Source organism: Mixophyes fleayi, chromosome 5 (assembly GCF_038048845.1).
Source record: "Mixophyes fleayi isolate aMixFle1 chromosome 5, aMixFle1.hap1, whole genome shotgun sequence".
Classification (NCBI taxonomy): Eukaryota; Metazoa; Chordata; class Amphibia; order Anura; family Limnodynastidae; genus Mixophyes; species Mixophyes fleayi.
This window is the reverse complement of record NC_134406.1, coordinates 217,317,226-217,342,290: the sequence shown is the minus strand read 5'-3', so window position 1 is coordinate 217,342,290 and position 25,065 is coordinate 217,317,226. Positions and strand designations below refer to the sequence as shown.

At 39.7% G+C, this 25,065-nt stretch overlaps 1 protein-coding gene across 2 annotated transcripts in view; it reads left to right on the top strand.

The window, feature by feature from the left end:
• The first annotated feature begins 4,623 nt into the window (after positions 1 to 4,623).
• B4GALT6 (beta-1,4-galactosyltransferase 6) overlaps positions 4,624 to 25,065 on the top strand; it is a 157,853-nt gene continuing 137,411 nt past the window's right edge. Inside the window, exon 1 of one of the 2 annotated variants that reach the window (XR_012692890.1) lies at positions 4,624 to 4,950. Coding sequence is in view for 1 of the 2 variants with exons in the window: in XM_075213464.1 (XP_075069565.1) it covers positions 4,833 to 4,950 (118 nt within the window). In the remaining variant the exon portion in view is untranslated. The remainder of the gene's footprint in view (positions 4,951 to 25,065) is intronic. The other variant, XM_075213464.1, reaches the window with a different exon arrangement.

The following is a 25,065-nucleotide window of genomic DNA, read 5'->3' as shown; positions in this document are numbered from 1 at the left end:
CCTCTAGTATTCAAACCTTCAAGCGTTCACTGAAAACCCAACCCTTCAGACAAGGTTATGATATTCCTTAACCACCATCTTAATTTCCCTAGATTACCCTATTACCATCCTCTACATTGCTAACGCAAGACAACAACCTTCTGACCAATATTGCAACACACACAGCCCTCTCAATACTTTTACCTTTGCGTTCTAGCTGGTCCATTGTGTGCAATAGCACATGCCCTTGTGTTTCTAACTCCCATTGTCCTATAGATTGCAAGCTTGCGAGCAGGGTTCTCTTACCTCTCTGTCTGTATGTATTACCCAGTATTGTCTTATCAATGTTTGTTCCCAATTGTAAAGCGCTACGGAATTTGCTGGCGCTATATAAATAAATGTTGATGACGATGATAAGATATTTTTATTGGATCATGCTCATCTTTTTTACCTTTCCTATCGTTAATAAAAAAATAAATATATATATATATATATATATATATATATATAATGTGTCCATATAGTGTAAGTATTCGGACGCTTACCATTACACCAACAGGGACTATAATGACACTGTATTCCAATACATATACTATAATATGGAGTTGGTCCCCCTGTTGCAGCGATAACAGCTTCCACTCTTCTTGGAAAGATTTCCACAAGATGTTGAAGTGTTTCCGTGGGAATTTGTGCCCATTCATTCTGTAGAGAATTTATGAGGTTAGGTACTGATGTTGGATAAGAAGGCCTGGCTCGCAATATCTCTTCCAATTCACCCGAAAGGTGTTGGATGGGGTTGAGGTCAGGGCTCTCTGCGGGCCAGTCAAGTTCTTCCACACCGAACTCATCAAACCATGTTTTTGTAGTCCTTGCTTTGTGCACTAGGGCACAGTCATGTTAGAATAGATAATGGCCTTCCCCAAACTGTTGCCACAAAGTTTGAAGCATAGCATTGTCCAAAATGACTTGGTATGCTGAAGCATTAAGATTGTCCTTCACTGAAGATAAGGGGCCTAGCCCAAACCCTGAAAAAACAGCCCCATACCACTATCCCTCCTCCACCAAACTTTACACTTGGCATAATGCAGTCAGGCAGGTAATGTTCTCCAGCCATCCGCCAAACCCAGACTCGCCCATCTAACTACCTAAGAACCGTGATTTGTCACGGTTGGCCACACTAGCAGGTGGGTAGTGCTCAGAGCCGGATTTAGACCTTATGGGGCCCTAGGCAAGATATTGGTTTGGGGCCCCCTCCCTGAAAAAATCCATAGCACTACAGTTTTTTAGCATAAGCATATGTTTTCACTGCTCCATAGTCCAGTATTGGTGTGCTTTACACCACTCCATCCGACATGTGGCACTGGTCTGCGAGGCTTGCACGCAGCTACACAGGCATGGAAACCCATTTCATTAAGCTCCCGTCGCAGTTTTTGTGCTTACATTAATGCCAGTGAAAGTTCGGAACTCTTCAGCTATGGAATCAGCAAAGCGTTGGCGACTTTTAAGCACCATGTGCCTTAGCAGTCTTAGACCCCGCTCTGTGATTATACGTGGTCTTCCGCTTCGAGTTGCTGTTGTTCCTAAGCGCTTCCACTTTCTGCTATCACTTACAGTTGACCTTGGAATATCCAGCAGGGATGAAATTTCTCAAACCGTCTTAATGCAAAGGTGGCATCCTATCACGGTACCACGCTTGAAGTCAGAGCTCTTCAGAACAACCCATTTTGTATCACAAATGTTGCAAATGGAGACTGCAAGGCTAGGTGCTTAATTTTATACACCTCTTGCAACAGGTCTGATTGAAAACCTCATATCAATAATTAAAAGGTGTTGCCAGATACTACAACATTATATGTGACCGGACCATATTTCTTATGTGACTGGTAGATTGCAATAGCAGATCAAAGTCTGAAAGTCTGGTCAGCCCTGAAATAGGCCCATCAGCATCGGTAAGTCCCCCATAAGTTGTCCATTATAATTAATGCCCACTCCAGTGCTCAGGATTCATTCTTTACCATCCTCTCCTCCTGCTTTGTCCCAGTCTCCCATTATCAAATGCAGCTCAGGTTGTGCACACTGCCACAAATAATGTGACCTAAAGATATGCTTCAAACTGATGATTCTAGTAATCACTATACAAAATACAGTTTATAATAGTAACCACTTTGCAATCCAAACCCCCAAGGCTCTGCTGGCTATACAAGGCAGATCCCAAACTCTATGGTGGCTATGTAATGTAGACTGCAGGCCACCAAACTTGTGGTGGCTTTACGCTGCTGACCTCCAAACCTCTGGTAATAAAACTATGGAGACTCCTGATCCCTGGTGGTTTTACAATGCAGACAATATTATAGTTACAGATCCTGCAGTTCAATGCTGTTTCTCTGTTGTGCCAAAAAAATTGTTATACTCACCAGAGGAATCCGGCACGCACGCACTGGTGGATCATGTTGGTCATTCTGATTGCTGGGAGTTCTTGATAATCTATTAGCACTACCAGGGCCGGATTTACCACTATGCAACCTAGGCAATTGCCTAGGGCCCAGTGGTCCCCACAGCGCCGTCCCAGGGCCGGTGGTGAGACCACTCTTTAAAAATGGGCCGCTACTTATGGGCCAGTGCTATATGCTTGTCCCCCCGGGCTAAAGTCTGACAGCCAGCCCCTGAATAGGGGTATATGTTATGCTAAAAAACTGTAGTGCTATGGATTTTTTCAGGGAGGGGGCCCCAAACCAATATCTTGCCTAGGGCCCCATGAGGTCTAAATCCGGCTCTGAGCACTACCCACCTGCTAGTGTGGCCAAACAGAATAGGATGACTTTTTGACAAAGCCAAAGCAGTGTTGATAGAAAGGAATCTGACCCCCAGTCTCGTGACATCCTGACTATTAAGTGGAATCCTGGATATTCGGGGGGAAAACCACTGTCATTGACATAAATAATATTTCTGTACTCACAATTTGCTTTGACATAACCGAGTATAAGGGCGAGAACAGCCAGCTAGGGGGCTGCAGGTGAAACCCCACCACCGCTCTAGACTCATTCCCACTGGCAGATAAACAATGTAAATGCCTGATTCCAAGAGCTAAAATACATTGACACACAAACCAATCAAATTGTCATTTTCTGTTCAGTTTAGAAAATAAAAGCAAACTATGGGTTAAACCACTTTTTCACTTCCAACTAAAACCCCCCCCCTTCCCCAGTGATTTTGAAACAGGCATTTTAATATATTTTAATATATAGATTACGTCACAGTAAAAACCACACACACCAGGTTCCCAGCACAGCCCGAAGAACCGCACCTGACAGCTGTGTGAGGCTCATTGCATCACACCGACAGCCGCTCCCTGTTCTTGTCACATCTATCACGTGGGTTCTGCTGATATCTAGCGCAATGGAATTTCTACCTAGCCGCGGCTATACAAAAGAAAAGTTTATCAAAGGCACGGTATAAAACCACGCCCCTCTTGTCCTATCCAATCACAAGTCACCGGCGTATCCAAGGCGAGACCCTTTAGGAGGCACGAGCAATCAGTATGACGCAAAGATGGTTTCCCGCCTAGTGATTGGTCCTCGGAAAGGCGCTGATGTGACAGGTGCAACTGTTAGGGGATGGAATCCGGGCGGGCTGTGCTCGTGAAACTCTACTCAGTAAGACTGAGCTCCGCCTACTTCCGAGCAGGCACCTCCCACACAAGCAGATTCCAGGGCCGCCTCTGGAGACCTCGCCCAGTGACCACGGGGTCGCTTATTCATTTTACTATATCTTCTGTCTCATAGACAAACATTATGTCCCGACCTGTTACTACCATTATATAGAGTAACTAATTGTAACCCAAACACGCTGCCGCGTTATACACGTGATTACCTAGATTACGCCTGGAGCGGCGGCGACCAAACTGCTTCCCATATGCAAACCGACTAGTAAGAGATAAGCCCAGATATTATTCTGCACAGCCTGAAATACTGGGTCAATCTAAGGGATATATCTGATTCTTTATTCGGTCCTTGCTGATACACTCTAGCTATAAACCCTGATGATTAAGCCCTTATACCGCTCACAACCACTCATCCATTTCCCAGCCCTGTGTAATGTGTATATATCCTGATCACAGTCCCCTGTCCATTCATGTTTGGCGTATAGGTTATTGATATCCAGATTATTAATCTACCGAGCTATGTGTGATTATATATATATATATATATATATACGTTGTCATATGAATTTATTCTGATGTATAATCTTCTATCCAGCCCTGACCAATATATTATAGTATATTACATCCCTGGTTGACCAATATATTATAGTATATTGCAGCCCTGGATGACCAATATATTATACCATATTACACTATTACACCCTTGGTTGACCAATATATTATAGTATATTACACCCTGATTGACCAATATATTATAGTATATTACAGCCCTGGTGACCAATATATTATAGTATATTACAGCCCTGGTGACCAATATATTATAGTATATTACAGCCCTGGTGACCAATATATTATAGTATATTTCCCGAGCAGTAATTGTAGACTATACAGTGAAACATGATACATAGAGGCTGACATATAGGATACATCCTGACCAGAAATCCCCTCCTAACAGCAGTAACCCCCCACCTCCTCCTCCTCCTCCACACAGTGACTTCCCCCTCCTACCCGCTGCTGACTCCTCTCTCCTCCCTACGGGGTAGGTGTATCAGGTCCTGTGCTGCCATTTCCGACTTCTCCTGGTGTGGTCCTGCCTCGTCCCCTCACTCCTGTCACCCGATGGGCTTGTCCCCTGTTATTAGCCGGTCCGCTAGCGAGCTCTCCTGAGAGCAGCCTTCCGTCCCCGGGCACCATGAGGCCGCTGCTCCGGAGGCTCCTGCGGGTCTCTAACCGATCCATCTTCGCCTTCATCTTCTTTTTCTCGCTGTCTTCGTCCTGCCTGTACTTCGTCTATGTGGCCCCTGGCATAGGTAAGTGAGACGGGCCCGTCTGGTGGCATCAAGGCATGGGAGACCATTTTACTTCCAACAGGGCCCTGCCACTCCTATCTAGACCCGGACTGTTAATGATGGATAGCATTGCATTGGTGGGGCTGATTAGATCAATGACTGGCATGTCATTTAGAGACTTAACCCTGCCTATTTGTATGCCAGCTTCTGGGCATTGACATAGCGTATTGTGTGTATATTGTCCATTTATATTCCAGGGGGTATCCCTGTCTCCAGATACCAGGATTGGTCAAGTGTCAATAATGAATGAGATATGGGGCAGCAGCAGAATAAGGGCACTTAATACAATATGCTTATTGCTACACAATTAATATTGTTTAGCTTTTTGGTACATTTGTCCACCTCACTAAAACAGACTTGTACATCACTTTGAGTAAGGCGTCAGTAGGACACTATTGTACAAGCCACAGCAGGCAGCATAATGGTTAGGTCCATCTAAGATAAGTGCTGTCTATTATTCATTGATTTTGGGAAAATAGTTTGTGGTAATATGTATTATTTGTAGAAAGAGTATGAGTAGCTATTTAAATGTAATTAGGACTAATTCCATTGTAGAAAGAGTATGAGTAGCTATTTAAATGTAATTAGGAATAATTCCATTGCAAATAGCTACCTGTCAGGAGGTGACCTTGTGCACCACTTGTTGCATATCTGGCATAATTTACACGCAGACTCAGGTTTTGTCTTGTCTTTATTAAGTGATCCTGGTGTGTCAAACCTATTGAGATTTTTTTAAAATATATGTTTAAGTCTATGTAGAGCTTTTTTACATCTTTCATGTTGAGTTTTGCAGACAGTGTTAAAAACACTCATGTTACACCAAATTAAGTAATGATCGTATTGTTGATCAGGACTGTCTAATCATTATGGGGTGTGAAAAGTCAATGACCTTTATGTTTTGAATTAGGCATATAAAATAATGAAATTAACAAATCTGTAGTTGCAGTTTTTATAAAGTCTGTTACCCACTGGTGTTAAGAAAATGCCAGTGACAGTGCATTAGTGATTGCGCTTGACATGTTTTGTGTAACATGCTTAAACCTTCAGTCACTTATGAGATACTCCATCGACTCCCTTGCCTTCACTTCAGTGAATGCGAGTAAATGGAACAGCAACGTCTAAAAGTCACTTCCTTGCTCTTAATTTCACAGGACCCACAAAAGTGGGTCTGGGCTCGTTGGAACCAATAAGTTCCATACCCATTTGCATGTATTATTACTCCATTGTATAGCCGGCCTTAATGTCAAAAAAGCATGGTTTAGTTCTGTTTTTACTGAATCAATTGCTATCATAAATTGTGTTCTCAGATGTTTTCTGTCTCTCAGCAATTTAAAGTGTACTCATCACTGAAACATAGTAGAGAGTTTTTTATTTTTTTTATATATGAAGTGACTTTATTTTACTAACAACCCCAGGATCTAATGTCTTTAATGTGCATGCGGGATTATTTATCAGAGGGTGAGAACGAATCCTGCCGGAGAGTGTCCTGAGGATGCCTCTCCTGTGATGCACTCTCCGGGGCCAAGCTCCAAAAAGCTAGGCTTTTCAGAGCTTGATAAATTGGCCAAAACTGCAGTCCCCATTGAGAATTATGGGGACCAGTGGTATAGTGCGATACTGATATATCTATGATATCCCTTGCCTTAGGCTTTTGTTAAATAGCTAGGATACTAAATTATGCCTGGACCATGTGGAAACAGCCATTTCCGCATGGTTTAAGGCTTAATAAAAAGGCCCCTAAGAATGAATCCTATCAATTTGCAAGGATGCTGTTCCATCATTCAAGATGCAGTATATTAAACCAGTTATACAAGTGACCCTTGCCAGTGTCTCAGTGATGTCGTAGGCTGCATTGTAATTGTCTCCTCTGTCACATGTTGGCTACTTGTGCACTTTAAAGTTCCCTTTGTGTGTCAGATATTTCGTGTCTGTGACACTGATATGGACTGTGCTTTTTTGGGTGTTTGTTTTGTTTTATTTTTGGCTGGTTAAGAATCATCTATTTGTTTTGCTTCTGAAATCTCATTCAAAAACCTTTCCAAATGCTGTACAGATTCACACTTTTAAATAATCCTTGTGAAATAAGTACTTACAATACTTTGGTAATACCTGTTCCTCTTATTTGATGTTCTATTTTAAAGGTGTCATTTCCTGGTTCATTTTTATATTGCTTATACAGTTTCCCCGTAAAAGAAAAAGAAAAGAGAGTTGGTAATTGGTATGTTTACATGCAATCATGTCACAATCCCAAGAAAAAAATGAGGTGTGTGTATATATATATATATATATATATATATATATATATATATATATATATATATATATAAATGCTTAGTGGCGTCTGTGTGTGGAAAAAAAAAAAACAAGTTGCAGCACCACCTGCTGGGCAGATTTATACACTGACCTACTAAATTCTTAGTGTGTGTGGGAAAAAAAATTCAAAAAGGGCTGAAATTTGGTAGGGCTCAAACTCATTTTCGTGAGGTAATTTTACCTCATGAACACACGTGTAGAGGCGTGCGTTAGTGTGTATGGAAAAAACTATTTTCTCAGAAAGGGCTCATCCAATTGATCTGAAATTTGGTATACTGACATTATTTGACAAAAAAATTAGAATAGTCAAGTCGGTTAACTTCCATCATCCCCCTTTCCCCCCGTGGGAGGTGTAGAAAAGGCTAAATTTACGAGTTAAAAACTCATTTTCGTGAGGTAATTTTACCTCATGAACACACATTAAAAAGGGCGCTTGCGTCGGGAAGTAACGATCTTCCCCTGAGGAGGCCTGGGCTAGGCCCAAATGCATGACAAGAACCTTTTTAAGACCTTGAGTATCTTGATTTGACTAGAATGCATGAGTATCATGCACGGGTTAACTTGTGTGTGTGTGTGTGTATATATATATAATATATATATATATATATATATATATATATATATATATATATAATCATACATTTTTTCTCATTGCTTGGCAGGCAATTGGGAGAAGCTTGGTAATTACCATTTCTCATTTGTTTGTTTCTCCAGATGACTACTAATGATTTATAATTTTGGACAGTGTGATGTGACTACCGTGGTCTTTACAGCCACATGAAGTAGTGAGCAGAGGCACTTTGGAATGCCCCTCTGAGCTCTGACTGCACTGTAAATTCTTCCCCCCCCCCCCCCCCTTGCCATCATATACTATGCAGAGGGGGTAATTCAATATAGAATAACACAGGGTGCGCATCATCACCGTTACTATGGTAATAATAAGCATTATTACCGTTAGTATGGTAATTTCTACGCTGATATTTACTTGCAGCTCCCTGAACCACGAGCAGAATCTGTGTTAAAATTATCGTACTAACTTTAATAATGCTCACTCTGCGTTGTTCTAAGTTCTCAAATTGAATTCCCCCTGAGAGTCCTTGTCTGTGAGTGTAACTGGGAGCCATACTGGACTGCCCTCCAAAGAGATTTTGAAAATGACATAATGATTTGACAGCTAATAAAAATGACTATCACATGTATGCTTAAAAGTTACTTACCGAGCCATTTAAAGATAAAAAAAACATTGCGCGTTGCTGCTTTAAATGTTTTTGTCTTTTATTGCTGTGAAAAAATGGCTTCGTTGGTTTTGGAAGGTGTGTATATATTTTACAGGAGTCTATTTACCTTAGTCAAATGTTGAATTTCAAATGATGGTTCCCTGCTCTGTTTGTCATGCAAATAGTCTTGTGGGACTCATTTGATATGTGAAGAGGATTGTGCATCATTCCGTTTAACAGTAAGATACCTTATTTCCTCATCTGTCTGTTAGGGCCTGTGGGTAACATGTTAGCTTCCCTTTCCGTTAAACATGGTTAATGACAATTTAAAAAGGCGGGCTGTTAAATGTTAACCAGATCCCCTTTGGGATGTTCTTAGAAACAAAATGAGGAAAATTCTTTATCTGGAATTCATTGTATTGTATTTCTGGGAAAACTTTATTAATGGACAGGTTATTTTAATTGATTTGAGGAATGTCCTTCAATACATATTTTTAATTTGTTGATGTATCATTAACTTACATCAGGTGTGGACATAACATTAAATTCATGTAGTAGTTAGTGATATTTGAGCCCATAAGATTGTTTAGGGGGTCAAGTTACTTAAATTTCATGAATAATCTTTCTTAGAATTTGTAGATATCTGCTCTCAAAATTTAAGGTATAATAAAGGAAAACATTTTAAGACACTATAGTAAATCTCATTAATAGTAGTCTTGATATGATGGCTGATGTGCTTGTTTATAGCTGGATAAAGCTCTAGAGCCCTGTTTCACCGACCTGTATAAGATTATAGGTTGCCTGATCGTCATCGGATAGTATTCCTTCTGAAAGTATGAGACCTGGTGAGGGATACAAATAAAGAGCGCCAATTTGTGGGTGTACAGCTTGGTTTCTAAATAAATAATGTGATGAGGCCACAAATTGGACCATAGCTGTTATTACCACAATAAATATGAATACTGTTCATTCTCCCAAATGATTTTTTTCTTAAATTTTACAAGATCTCTTTATTCCTTCAGCTTAGGATAAATGTGTTATTCTTGGTAAGTCAGGATATTTCAAAAGCCAACTTTATATTGATTTTGCTGTAAAATTGTACAACGGCACACTTCTGTGTGTTTGTTGCAGACATGGTCATCATGAAATGTCTGTATATATTACCCAGTATTGTCTTATTAATGTTTGTTCAAAATTGTAAAGCACTACGGAATTTGCTGGCGCTATATAAATAAATGTTGATGATCATGAACCAAGCTGGCAGTCAGCTGCTGATTAAATTCATGGGTCTTTTCTACCAAACTGTGGTAGTATGGACAACACACCAAAATTCTCGGTGACTGTGGCCAGCTTGGGATACAGTTGTCCCATCATCCAGGGGATTTCATAATGTGGAATAAATTTGCCAACATCATGTATTGAACACGCATAATCCTTCCACATCTGAACTGCAGTAAAACACAGTGGTGTTCAGCATGGTGACTGCAATGTAAATCATTTATCTCTGTACAGTAAAACTAAATACATACTGATACTTTTCACACGTTTAACACACGATAAACACTGCTTTTTATGATACATAATATGGACACTTGCAACAAATAAGTGAATAAGTTGCTGCAAGTTAGAGCAGTGACCACATCATGGCTACTTGAAATAAAGGAAGTTATCAAGTCATTGGCTGCATGATACTTGAATTGAAATGTGAATGTACAGATCAAAAGGTGTAGCTCACGGTTCTTTCAAATGGACTTTAAGCTTTGTGACTAACTTTAATAAAATATATATATATATATGTAGCCTAATGCACTATTACTTAGCTGTAATTTTTCTGTGGTTTAGGTATGTTTCCTGTGGTATATGTTGCTTTTTATAGCATAAATAGGTAGTTATGGTTTTCAGTAAAGTGGAGCTAGCCACTAAAAATTAGAAGCCAAACATTTCTGATGACAAATCTTCTGTGTGCAAAGCACACCAGCAGCAAACATTCAGGCTACTGTGAAAAATATCTTATACAAGTGACTTGCAGAGTAGACCCAGCTACTGTCCACACATTAGGCCAGTGCTGTTGCATGGGTAGATAATATACAGCACCAGTATAGCAACCGGTGACCACCCTAGCCCACAGTATAGCGGTCAGTGTTCCTGATCTCTTACACAGGTGACGGGCAACCAGATACACGTCAGGGGCCACATAGTGCAACACTCTGACCTTCAAAAGGGCAGCACATTACTCTTGATCTCAGTAATAAGTTAAAACAATACATTTAATCAAAGAAAGATATACCTATCTGTAATAACATACCAGCAGGCATTTTAAACAAGTGTTACAAGATATAGCAAAGAAATCTGACAAGAAAGTAGGAAGGAGCTGGGGGCCGCATATGAAGGCTCAGAGGGATGCCTGTTGTCCATCTCTGACAAACACTGTATAACAGACAGTGACTTCCCCGTTCTCTACTCACAGTATAGCATGTAATGACCCCCCTGCCCCACCCTGTGTCTCCTCTCAGTATAGCAACCAGTGACCCCCCTGCGTCTCCTCTTAGCATAGCAACTAGTGACCCCCCACTGTCTCCTCTCAGTATAGCAACCAGTGACCCCCACTGTGTCTCTTCTCAGCATAGCAACAGTGACCCCCACTGTGTCTCTTCTCAGCATAGCAACCAGTGACCCCCACTGTGTCTCTTCTCAGCATAGCAACCAGTGACCCCCACTGTCTCTTCTCAGCATAGCAACCAGTGACCCCCACTGTGTCTCCTCTCAGTATAGCAACCAGTGACCCCCACTGTGTCTCTTCTCAGCATAGCAACCAGTGACCCCCACTGTGTCTCTTCTCAGCATAGCAACCAGTGACCCCCACTGTGTCTCTTCTCAGCATAGCAACCAGTGACCCCCACTGTGTCTCTTCTCAGCATAGCAACCAGTGACCCCCACTGTGTCTCTTCTCAGCATAGCAACCAGTGACCCCCACTGTGTCTCTTCTCAGCATAGCAACCAGTGACCCCCACTGTGTCTCCTCTCAGTATAGCAACCAGTGACCCCCACTGTGTCTCCTCTCAGCATAGCAACCAGTGACACTGTGTAGCAGTCCCCATAGATGTCTATGGGGACCGCAATTTAACAACGCATGGAAATGCTTTTATACATACGGTAATGTACGCCAGTTCAAACTGACGTACATTACTGTTTCTGCTAATTTTCAGCGCATGTGTGGAGGGATCACATGAATTTTGCACAGAGTATATAAATATATGAGGGACACCAGTGTTCTCTCCAGCACCTATTTTCCAGGTGCTCCACCCGGCTGTTTTTACTTGTCACTCTGCTGTTGTAGTCCACCAGAGTCCTATTCTGAGTAGTCTTCGCAGGAAGTCCAGGTAGGTAGAGGCTCAGCAAAAAAACCCAAAAACAAATGTGTGCCCAGCCAGCAAGCGGCAATAACCCACTGAATCTTTATAAATAATATAAAAGTTGGCAATAATCTCCAACATGTTTCAACATTACACTGCCCACTCCGGCTACTGCTTAGTGCCGCCTGGCTGGCAAAATGTTCTGGGAACACTGCAAAATGTTTTATCAATCCTACATTAAAAGATGAATCAGTGCATGTTAGCAGGTGCAGTATATTTACAATGTACTGTTGATTTAAGAGTTTATCATCCTGTTTCTGTGGATTCATATAGGAAAGCAAAAATGGCCATTTTGACTTATCTCCTTGAATGTACAGGGTGATTTGAAAGGCATATTTCACTTTAATAGCATATTGTGTGTCAACAGCTTTTTTTTTTTTTGTAAACATAGAAATGTCAGTTGTTCAGCATCTGTCACATAGTTCTTTTCGGAATCTCTCCGCTCCTTATTTTTTGTGACCACAGCATAATGTTTTGCAATTTAATTGTTTCACATGCCACCAAGGAGTACATCGACCACGTAAGGGAAATTTGACAAGTAGTGAAAATCGGTGGTCGAACTAGACACTTAGAAGTGGCGGCATGGAAAATGTGACTGAATGGAATTTGATAGTTTTACAATGAAGCCAGTAGCAGAAGGGGTGGTATGGCATAGACATGATTGAGAGAAATCAAAACTTTTCATCCCCATTGTGAGCTATCTGAAAGATTTAAACTTTGGAGAATAATCACTGGGGCATAACCGTGAGAATTTCCGTCTTCTGAAAAGTCTTAGAGGTGTTCTCCACCGTCAGAGCACCTCTAACCCTCCAAATAGCAAACAGTTGGTCTAATCGGGCCAACACCTTTTTACCTTAAATTACAGCATTGACAATCCCCAAAATCATTGTTGGCACCATTTGCTCTAGAGAACTTTCAACGCTGTTGGCTTTCTGTATTGAGGAACATTACGCACATCAGGTAGTTACACATATCTGTGGGCAGCACTTCTGCCTCACAGCACTGGGGTCGTGAGTTTGATTCCCGACCATGGCCTTATCTGTGAGGAGTTTATATGTTCTCCCTGTGTTTACGTGGGTTTCCTTCCACACTCCAAAAAGTACTGGTAGGTTAATTGGCTGCTATTAAATTGCCCTTAGTCTCGCTCAGTTTGTGTGTGTGTATGTTAGGAAATTTAGATTGTAAGCTCCAATGGGGCAGGGGCTGATTTGAATGTGTTTTCTGTATAGCGCTGTGGAATTAGTGGCGCTATATAAATAGATATAATAGAAAATAATGTGTGGCTGCAGGCTAGAATGTACATTGAGATGCATCACAGATTCAATGGGTGTAAATTTATCAAGCTGCGGGTTTGAAAAAGTGTAAAAGTTGCCTATACAATCAATCATATTCTAGCTGTCATTTTGTAGAATGTACTAAATAAATGATACCTAGAATCTGATTGATTGCTATAGGCAACATCTCCACTTTTTCAAACCCACAACTTGATAAATTTACTCCATGTATTCTGTGTAACAGAATGACTCCAGAGGTTCTTAAACTAATGTGCCTCCCAGACTGCTATATGGGAGGCACATGATTAGGACGAGAGGTTCTACGAAGCTGGATAAACCCTTTTAATAAATAATGAACTGTGATGCTTTGTTGGAATTAGGAAGTGGCTTTGGGTGAGTTTGGACTGGTGTAGGAAATATTAGGCAAAATGATCAATCTCACAGCATAGCAAGCATATTTTGTTTTTTGTTGTAAGTGTGTAATGGATTATATTCCAAAAAGAAAACGGCAAAAGGTGACTACTTTCTGTTGTAGCATACTATGATTACAAGGTTGGTGATTGAAGTAGACCTGTCAGTGACAAGTGTTTCTTTTCAAATTACTGTAGATCAGTAACTAATAAATAGTAGATCAATTAAGGATTTGTTTAACAACAGGGTGCAGTGAGCGGTGATGTAATGTAGCCCATAGTTACCTATCAGATATGCACTTTTAGCAGTCCATTGTACCTTATATTTGGTTGTTATGGGTACTAACACGTTTTCTGCCATTTTATTAAATAAGTAATTTACTCTTTGCTTTTTGTTCTGCAGTCTTCTTACGGGAAGACTTGTTTATCCTGCTAAATACACTTCCTGACCTGCAGTAACAAAGTTAGACTGGGCAGTTCCTAGGTGATGTCTGCTTTCTACTCTTTTGTTATCGCATACCAGAGAGCATTATATAGGACTACATATTCAATTTATATAATCAACAGGGATACTCTGTACTCTCCAAACACATAATTAATGCTGTACTAACTACTTTTCTATATATTAAAGACAGGGAATGTTGCAATATATGATAAGCAGCCCAACTCACGCCAAAGTCTTCCCGTTCTGGTCAGTCCTAACATGATCAAATGCTATTCCTTTTTTATCTGGGCTGAAGACTTACCTGCACACAGCTTTTAAAGGCAAGTCTTTCCTGCGCACCAACAGCCATGGTAGACCTGGAACTCACATGACACAAGTCGAGATAAATTAATGTAAAGAATGGGTTGCAAGAGAGATGGGACTTACAAGACATAGATCCTCTGTACTCTCCATGTACAGACTGGGGTGCAAGAGGGATAATCGTGTGTGTGTGTGTGTGTGTGTGTATATGTACATGTGTGTATGTGTATATATATATATATATATATATATATATATATATATATATATATATATATATATATATATATATATATATTATTTGAAAACCTATGTTTGAACTCTGAGATTTAACTTTTGCTCTCATTAAAATTCTGCCATATGGGCTGAATACAAAATATATGCATGTATGTATACATACACACACACTTTAGCTTTTCAGTATGTGTATCGTTTTCTTTATTATGCCTGCTTGATCAATGTGAATTAGTTGGCGAGGAAGCGATTTAGAAAGCATCTGTCAAAGAACATTTTTTTATGTTACATTATTTGTGTGCTCAGCAGACATATAAGATATCCTGTGAACCTTACAAAAATTACTGGTACAATATACTTAGTTATATGTTTGTGCTACGTGCCCTGTTTAACCCTTATATGGCCAAATACACAGAAATATTAGCAAATCGACCAGACTAACGCCACATGAAGAGCCTCGAACCAAAATTGATTGTTCACTTTCAGGTATGCTTTTACCTGTGTGTGAAATAATCTGTTTACTGCACTCCCCTGTGTGAACCATCCACTCACTACCCGTGTGCAAAACTGTTTATGTATATTTATAAAAATCCATTAATGTGGCTGAATTGTAAAAGGACCTTAGAGTTTGACGCTTGGGCAGAGTGACACAGTCATCCCGTGTGTTGCAAGTATTACTGTTTTGTGTATTTTGTCAAAGGCAAGGTAAACTTGAGGTGCTAACCTGTTTCTAAGGATTCAAGAAAGCAATCCAGTCAACTTCCAAGATATGTACAAAGCAAACAGCCTAAACAATAAGCATCTCCTAGGAAGGACTTGTTTATTTCTATATTGGTAACTGTTTTTATATATTGTTTCATTGAATCTTTCCGTATGTGCAAACATAATTATTGATATATCTGGTGCATTCTGAACATGTATTTTGGTATGCTTGCAATTTGGGTCTTGTTTCAGTCCACAACCTTTTCTAAAGTTGTGAAGCAAGTTTTTTTCCTGCTCATTGTTGTTGCAACACTGTACTCTTTATGCCTCAATACTATTGTCTAGCTGAGCTAGTATTTGCAGTGTGTCATGAAACCACAGGTAATACTGCAAGGTCTCTAGAGACATGAGTCTGCGCCAAGGGCCATGTTGCTCTTTACAGCTGCTAAGCTTCTAGTTGCTACAGAAATCTTACTCTCTCTTCCCACGTGAGGCTGCCATTAGTGTTTTAAGCAAAGATTTGCATCCTTCAGATAATATCCTTCAAAGTTTGTTTATAGCCTCTTTCATTCCACTATTTATATAGTGCAACCAATTCCACAGCACTGTACAGAGCATATCTGTCATTCACATCAGTCCCTATCCCCATTGGCGATTACATTCTAATTTCCGTAACACACGCACACACTAGGGGCTAGATATACTAAGCTGCGGGTTTGAAAAGTGGGGATGTTGCCTATAGCAACCAATCAGATTCTAGCTTTCATTTATTTAGTGCTTTTTACAAAATGACAGCTAGAATCTGATTGGTTGCTATAGGCAACATCCCCACTTTTTCAAACGCGCAGCTTGGTAAATCTAGCCCTAGGGGTAATTTTGGCAGCAGCCAATTAGCCTATTAGTATGTTTTGTGTGGGAGGAAACATACTAGAAGGCTAAAAGTCTTATCATTTCAGTTCATATGACTTATTTTAAATGTGCTTAGGTTGCTAAGCTTTAATATTTTGTTTGTTTTAACATATGGTAGGGATGACCCTAACAGTAAGTAAAATGACCCTTAAGGCTTCTTAAACGAGTTTTCCTGGTCAGACATTCATTTGAAAATGTTTCTCTTGGTTAAAAGGGGAAACAGCCTTCCCCTTAGTCAAGGAGCTATAGATGAGACTGTAAAGCATCCCACCTCACAGCCAAAGTCCCACTGATTGATAATCCCTGGTTATTAGCGAGATTGGTAGCTCACCAAGCAAATAAGGTTTCACTGATTTGTATTTGAATGCAGGGTGTTGAAATGTCCTGTACAATGACAGGTGTGATGTAATTATCACTCATGTATGAAATTAATGTACATTGTCGTTTGTGTTGTAAATAATGGGTGTACAAGCTGGGAGGCTTCATCAGTGCAGAAAGTTTCTGTTGTGCAATCCACTTTTATCTGAATAGCATCAGTCTCTGGTTTTGTATAACAAAGACAGCAGTCGCTTACATTACTAAAACAAAACTGAATGTCTGATAGCAGCGGAGAGGTTTGTGTAAATAAATGTTACAGTAGCAGCTCAAAGTATAAAACTCATAATTGGTAGGTTTGGCGGAGAGGATTACCTAGTAGAAATGTAGTCTCCAATGTTGAAGCTCAAAATGTTCCTGGGACTAGAAACTCAACATCTTAATTCTTCAGGTGACCGCATGTAATGATCACTATTCTCCTAATATTTATAGCACACCAGTGTATGGTTATATTTATGTTCAATGTAGAAGTGGACAGAAGGTGAAGACTTTGGCATGAGTTGGTCAGCTTAACCTGCATTGCAGTATGTCCAACTAGCATTCCCTGTTTTTAATGTATATCTTTTATAGAGTACAACTTGAATAGTATTAATAGTATAACTGATAAGTGAGGAGGATTCTGTCTTTTTGTTTGTACCCCAGTTTTTAGTTCATTTTACTTATTTAATATTAGCGGTAGGCTTTTTAAAAGACAAAACCTTACTACATGGCTTAGCTGTGGTGCAGATATTTTCAAAAGATCCCAACATTTGTGAACCTGCAGATGCAGGGTATTGTATTATGGGAACATTCTACCCTTATTAACCCATAGAAAGCACAGTTTTGCTCTGCATTTAATGTTTATTTGTAAATTTTATTTTTAAAAGACGTATGATTGATTTTCATTGTGCATATGTATTGCTGAGACAAACAAATAGTATATGTGTATATAGCAATATATAGATCTCTCTTTCTGAGACAGGGGGCTGTTTAGATTTCAGCAGTGTCAGTGGAGTTGTCGATAGGCTCGCTGAAGTCACCTAGGATGTGTCGGCCGTCACCTAGGATGCGTCGGCCGTCACCTAGGCTGTGTAGGCCAATGGATAAGAAGTGAGTGGGTCGGTTGAATGATTTGCGTCATGATCTCAATAAGACTAAATCTTAAACACAGATGATTTACAGTAGCCAGGGTAATTCAGATTAAAATACACAGGAATTAGTACTGTACTCCTTACCTTAAGGAGTAATGACACCTATATCCTTGATGGCCAAACAAGCAATACATTAAGAGAAACAAGAAATTGTTGAAAGTAATGAGGGACGGGGTTTGGATAAATGTCATAGTAAGTCATGGTGGTGATTTGGGGTGATATGTTTACTAGCACAAAACAGGAGGCTTTGAGTCCCACCTACAAAAACCCAATTGTTGGGCACAACAATGCACAGATGGACCATGAACTTGCTCGGATGGGGCATGCACCTTTTGTGTGTGCAAATCAGCAAAGGACACCGTTACAATTTATATATAGATCGGAGCTCATTTATGAAGTGCAGGAATATGAACCTCTCATATGCTTCTGCACATCCAGTGTGAGCTATCAGTGCGATTTTCAAGAAGTAGCTGAGAAATACATGTACGCACAGTCCTGTAAAAATAGTTGTACAGTCCACAAATGCATGTGGTTTTGTTTCCTGGCTGATATGCAAAACATTAAAACTAAGTTTGTATGTGGTATCCCACCCACCACATCACTTTTTGTCTGAAGATGAATATTTGAATTTTATCTGCTGTTCATAGTTTTGGATGATCTATACATGGTTACAGGTTAATTTACGTTTAGCTTTTTTTTTTTTATATCTAGGTGAAAAAAAAACCAAAGGACCACCTCTAGCCTACACATTGTAGTGCCCTAGTAAGGGGCAGACGCTTACCGAACACTTCTTTACGGCAACCAATAAGTAAATCTGGAGGAATGAGTCAGAACTGGTTTTGAACAATAATAATAATAATAATGTGCAATTTATAAAATTTAGAATACTATACTTCATTCATATTTACCTTTTTTTGGTTTGTTTTTATTGATGGCATGCAACTTCTTATGTAGACACGCTAACCATGCTGTGCTTACATTATTAACAACTGTTGGTAAGGTAAGTAGAAACGTAATGTTAGTTGTAGGACAAACCACAGTCTGTAGCACAGTTTACGCAATACAGCTCTTAACAGACATGAACTATTGTTCTTATAGAGCTGTCACAGGTAACCAGAGCCCCACCCAATGTATTGACTACTTGATTATACAGTTCAGCATTCAAACACAGGACAAATTCCCTGCACTGATCACAAGATAAAGATCTTGGCTTATAACAAGTGTAGATCTACTTCTTAATTTCATTTTTCCAGGTTTATGGTTATTAAACATGATTTTAGAAAGGATAATAGAAATAATACAGTAATGGATGTTTAAATATTTTAAATTGATTAGCATTAATCTAAATTTTAACAAACCTAATTCTCATCTGCTGTGCTGATTCCTCTGCTGTCCCATAAAGCAGCCACTCACACATCACATCATTATAAAAGTTCCCTGTAGGTGAAAAGAATTGTATAAGGTAAAATATGACATTTATAAAGCGTACCTACACATACCACTCATCATTTCACAAATAAAATTTGCTACCAAATCCCAGATCCACACAGATCATATCCCCAACCCAGTCAACGACAGCCCAAATTCACAATTGACACACATTGATTCAATAGGCATTACCCATTTTCTCTTGTTACAGGGTCAAGGGCTGGGCCAATTTCGTAGTTGTCAAGTTATAGTAGGAGCAGAGATATGTACTTTTCAAATTAACTTAGGCGTTCATAGTTAATGAGTCCCTATTTAGGGAACCCTTCTAGCTATTGCCCTAAACATAAGTATTATTCGTTCATCTGGTGTTTTGGATGCTTAAAGGGTTAAATATTCACACACAAATATTAGCCCAGTAGTGTGTTCTTTTTGCTTGTTAATAGAAACAACAGAAAATAATGTATGAAAGTAAACTACCAAACTACCATTTATAGCTTTCATGCGTTTTATTGTACATGCCAAAACATCATGTGTTGTTGAATAGAGTTCTGTGAACATTAATTAATTCACCAAGTTGGTCTCGTTGGACTGGACTTCGCTGATTGCCAAGTACTAGTTCAGTAAATGCTTAGGGCTAGATCATTTTACTGTTTTGAAATTACAGCTTAATCTTCTTCCCCTCTAGCATCAAACTGCAACTGGAGATTGTCTATAAAAGTAGGACGTCCTCATGTTGACATACACTTTTGAGCCTGGGCTGATTCATTGTTGGGGCAACTACATAAGTGGGTGGTTGGATGATCACATTAGGAACATCCTAGACAATCCAAGAAAATGGTTTTAGTAGCACTATATCTCCCATACCCTTCTGTTGTACTATGATCTAAATTTGGCATGAGCAACAGTCTGATGATTCCTTCCTAGACTATTTCCTATATTTTAAAGCATAGAAAAGCAAGTGATGGTACTCCTCCTTTAAATATTTTATGAATCTATAAAGCCAACTTCAAGAATTTATTAGGAAATTCTTATTTTTGGGAAAATGCATTTGCTAACCTCTGGGGATTTTTAAGATCAAGTGAAATGCAGCAACAAGCAGCATCCATAAGTGTGTTATTGCTCTGTAGTGAATTTTCTAGTTGCTGAGCAATTTTTGTCCCGCTGCCTGTCTGTGTTGTTATGTACTCCATAGAAAGCAAGCAATGCTTGTTTGTTCAGGGAAACTTCAAGTGCTGCTAAGGTGTGGCTGTTGTGTACTAAATATTTTTTATTGTGTACTGCATATTCATGTATTATGTTTTTGGGCTGATGTTGGTTATATTTAAAAGCACAGTAAAAGTTTATGCCTGTCTCAAATGGCAAGACAAAAAAACAGCAGATTTACATTTTTATTTTGTTTGTACATATTCACTAGCGCCTATTAAAAAGTTGTTCTGTATGAAAAAGAGCCTCTCGTCTGCATATTTAGGAACCATGTCGTTTTAGTATTTGCATGCTTGTCTGCGCTTTCATGTCATATTTATTTTCCATTGGTCATATATTTGTGCCCAACATTGTCTCTCTTAGAGCATGGTTTTAAAGTTAAAAGCAGGTTACAATAAAAGCCAGATCTATGTGTGGTGGAAGCTTAAGATTATACATTATTTTTCGACATCTGTCCGCAGTTATCCTTATTCATTAAAGGATGTCTTACTAGAACTACTTGTAAGGAGAATATCCTGTGACACCAGGATATCCGTTTAAGTTATCTTTGAAAATGTTTTTTATTTAGCTATAGCTCCTAGTATATAGTTGGTTTAAAATAAATTAGGCTATATTAATGCAAATGAAGATATATATTTATTATGCACTGATCAGCCACAATATTAAAATGACTGAGAAGTGAAGAACATGGATCCTCTCTGTACAATGGTACCTGTCAAGGGATGGATATATTGGGCAGCAAGGGATCAGTCAGTTCTTGCAGTTGATGTGTTGGAAGCAGGACAAATGGGCAAAAGCGACTTTGACAAGGGCCAAATTGTGATGGCTAGACAATTGGGTCAGAGAATCTCCAAAACTGCAAGTCTTGTGGGGTGTTCTCGGTCTGCAGTGGTTAGTGCATACCAAAAGTGGTCTAAGGAAGGATCCCCGACGATAGGGTAATGGGCGCCAAAGGCTCATTGTTGTGTGTGGGGCGTGAAGGCTAGACCGTTTGGTCCAATCCCACAGAGAGCTACTGTAGCACTGAAAAATTAAATGCTGGCTGTGATAGAAAGCTGTCTGAAGCAGCGGACCAGTCAGAGTGCCCATGCTGACCCATGTCCACTGTTGAAAGTGCCTGTAATGGGCACTTAAACGCCAGAACTGGATCATGGCGCAATGGAAGAAGGTGGCCTGGTCTGATGAATCACATTTTCTTTTACATCATGTGGACAGCTGGGTGTGTGCGTGTGTGTTGATTTACCTGGGGAACAGATGTCACCAGGATGCCCTATGATAAGAAAACAAGCCAACGGAGGCAGTGTGATGCTCTGGGCAATGTTCTGCTGGGAAACCTTGGGCCCTGGCATTCATGTGGATGTTACTTTTACACGTACTACCTACCTAAACACTGTTGCAGACCAAGTACAGGCCTTCATGGCAATGGTATTCCCTGATGGTAGTGGGTCTTCTGAGCAGTGAAACTTCTGAGAGTTCAGAGTGTTGACTTGGCTTCCAAATTTCCCAGATCTCAACCGGTCGGATGTGCTGAAAAAACAAGTCTGAACCATTGCCCCACCTCGCAACTTACAGGTCTTAAATAAACTGCTGCTAACATCTTGATGCCAGATTACCACAGGACACCATCAGGTCTTGTGGAGTCCATGCCTTGACGGGTCAGAGCTGTGTTGGCACGAAGGGGACCTATACAATATAGGCAGGGACTGATGTGAAAGAGTTCTCTGTACAGCACTGCGGAATTAGTGGCGTTATATAAATAAATGATGATGATGATGATGTCATTAAAAATGAATCTTTATGCGGGAACATTGGAGCTTAAACGATTGCTATGGCAACCTGTTTTGCTACTATATTTATTATTATATGTATATGTATTATGAAGTGATACTTTATGTTATGTATTTTTGTACTAACATTTGGGAATATGCTAGAATTAATTTTGGATGGAGGCAGTACTATTTTACTGTGTATATTTGATTTGATATTGTGATTGGCTAATGAAGGGGGACCATAGTATAAAAGGTCACCTGGAGTTAGCATGAGAGACACCTTAAGAAAGATCCCAGAGGAGGATTGAAACACGTTGGTTAATTGTATGCAACCCTGCTGTGTGGAGGACATTGAGATGTACCTGTTTTAAGGCCTGTGTGGCTTTTCTATATGCTATATCTCCTGCACAATCTGGTAGGGGCATCTACTGTCCTTTTTTTATTATTTTAATAAATTGTTTTAAAGTAATGCACCTAGATCAAATTCTTCTCTTTTGAGTGTATATGATCCACAAAAAGGATATAAGAGATGATTCAAGTCTCCTGGTGTGAAAATTCCTTTTGGAAGGAATGTTGATTATACCTTCGTTATTTAATCTTGATGTAAGCATATTACCATAAGGGGTGTGTTGGAACCTATGGCGATTTACCTATTTATATCTACACTTATAAGGATAGGGGTGGACCCCCTTTTTCCCCACTTGGTGAGGTATTGTGCTTTGGGCCCCCTATATAACCCTGTTTGGACATACTTCACTATTGTTATGTTTCTCTTTTTCTATCGGTATGCCTATTTGATGAGGATAAAAAGAAAAGAAAAAGAGGAATCAGAAGGGGAGACATTTCTTCTTAGTTTGCTCATGTATGGACTTTTGAGATGTATTTGGGACTATTTATATGACTCGTGTCTAGCGCCTATTGTTTCATTTTTTTATATATTGTTGGTGAATAAGATTTGTTTGACATGATCTCCCCCATTAAATCCATGTTGTTTGGGGTCCTGCAAGTGGATTTGAGATATTCTAAAACTCTTAAGCGTTATCATCAATTTCCCTACTACTGATGTAAAGGCTCACTGGTCTGTAGTTGCTCGCCTCTTTCTTGCCTCCACTTTTGTGCAGTGAGACTACATTCACTCTTTTCCAGTCCTCTGGAATTATTCCTGTAGCTAGTGACTGGGTGAATAGTTCTGTTAATGGTCTGTTAAGCTTTTTTTAGTATCCTTGGATGTATCCCCATTGATTTATCCACTTTCAGTTTTGAGAGTTCTGTGAGGACCTTCTCTGTAAAAGTATTTTAACTACCTAATTTTTATGAATATATTTGCAACTTAACTGTGGCCCCTTCCTTTCTCTTTCTGTAGTGAGCACTAAGCAAAAATAATGATTGGCTGTCATTTTCCCATAAATTTGTATGTATGCCCTTGCCTGCCTTTTGAAAGGAATAGGAAATCCTCCTGATCATCATCATTTATTCATATAGCGCCACTAATTCCGCAGCGCTGTACAGAGAACTCATTCACATCAGTCCCTGCTCCATTGGAGCTTAAAGTCTAAATTCCCTAATAAATACACACTCACACAGACAGACAGAAAGGGAGACACTAGGGTCAATTTTGTTAGCAGCCAATTAACCTACCGGTATGTTTTTGGAGTGTGGGAGGAAACCGGAGCACCCGGAGGAAACCCACGCAAACACAGGGAGAACATACAAACTCCACACAGATAAGGCCATGGTTGGGAATCGAACTCATGACCCCAGTGCTGTGAGGCGGAAGTGCTAACCACCCGGCCACTGTGCAACAATTTTGATCAATAGAGGGAAAAATGGCCCAAATCACCAGATTTTAAAATAGATTAATAGATTTAAGAGTTATTGTTGAGATGTTATTTATGGCAATGTTGGGAAATTTTAACTTCTGAAGAAAATCGCCCATTGATAGATCTCCCTTTTAAGCTGGGTACACACTACAGGTTTTTCACCCGATTGTCATGCCAATTACACGACAAACAACTGTTTGATCCAATGTTGCATTAGTGTGTATGCAGTCATGATTGTATTTTATCGTACCAAAGCACATCCTATCGTTTCATTTGATTTTATAAACAGACTACAAATCTCTATAAACAATGGAACGATGTCAGGCAAATTCTGCAGTGTGTATGCACTCACAACCAGCAGTGTAGGCAAATCTCCATAAAGTTTTCAGAGTCATGATCTTTTCCGCAGATGGTTATGACAGATGAAGAGGACATATCTGAAGATAAATTGTAGAAGTGTGTATACATGAATCGGCATGTTGATCGGTACTTTTAATCGTTGGTAAAATTGTTAGATATTGCATCACAACATTTATTTCTGTAGTGTGTACCTAGCTTAAGTTTAAACCACTTTCCACTGCAGCTCTGTTAAAAGGTACATTATAAACTCAACTTTTAACTCCCCCCCCCCCCCCCCCCCAACCCCCAAAATAACCTGCTAATACAACAAAAAGGAATGATTTTGGCGTGCCTTTATCCTATGTCTTTAAACTTCAAAAAGTAGCTTCTTAATGGACTGACAATAATCAAGGATTTCTAGCAAATAAATTGGTAGATTTAGGACGGTGTCAAACAGGTGCTCTGAATGGTAGCATTGGTTCATTGTGCTGAAACATTACAGTGAATGGGGAACACCCTTCCCATGTGAGTGTGAAATTAAGTTGCAAAGATGCTGCATGCAATGTTTTCACAGAGTAATCTCTTCCATGTGACAAAGGAAGAATGTTCCCCATTCACTTCAATGTGTCATGTTACCACCCTTAAGCACCTTTGATGGGAGCATACACCGACAAGGTAGACACTTGCCTAAAAAATAAAGTAAAATTTTGGAAGCGTCTCCCTACACCCCACAATACAGTTACATCTATATAGTGATCTACAACTTTTAGACAGTATACAAAAGGGACCTGGAAA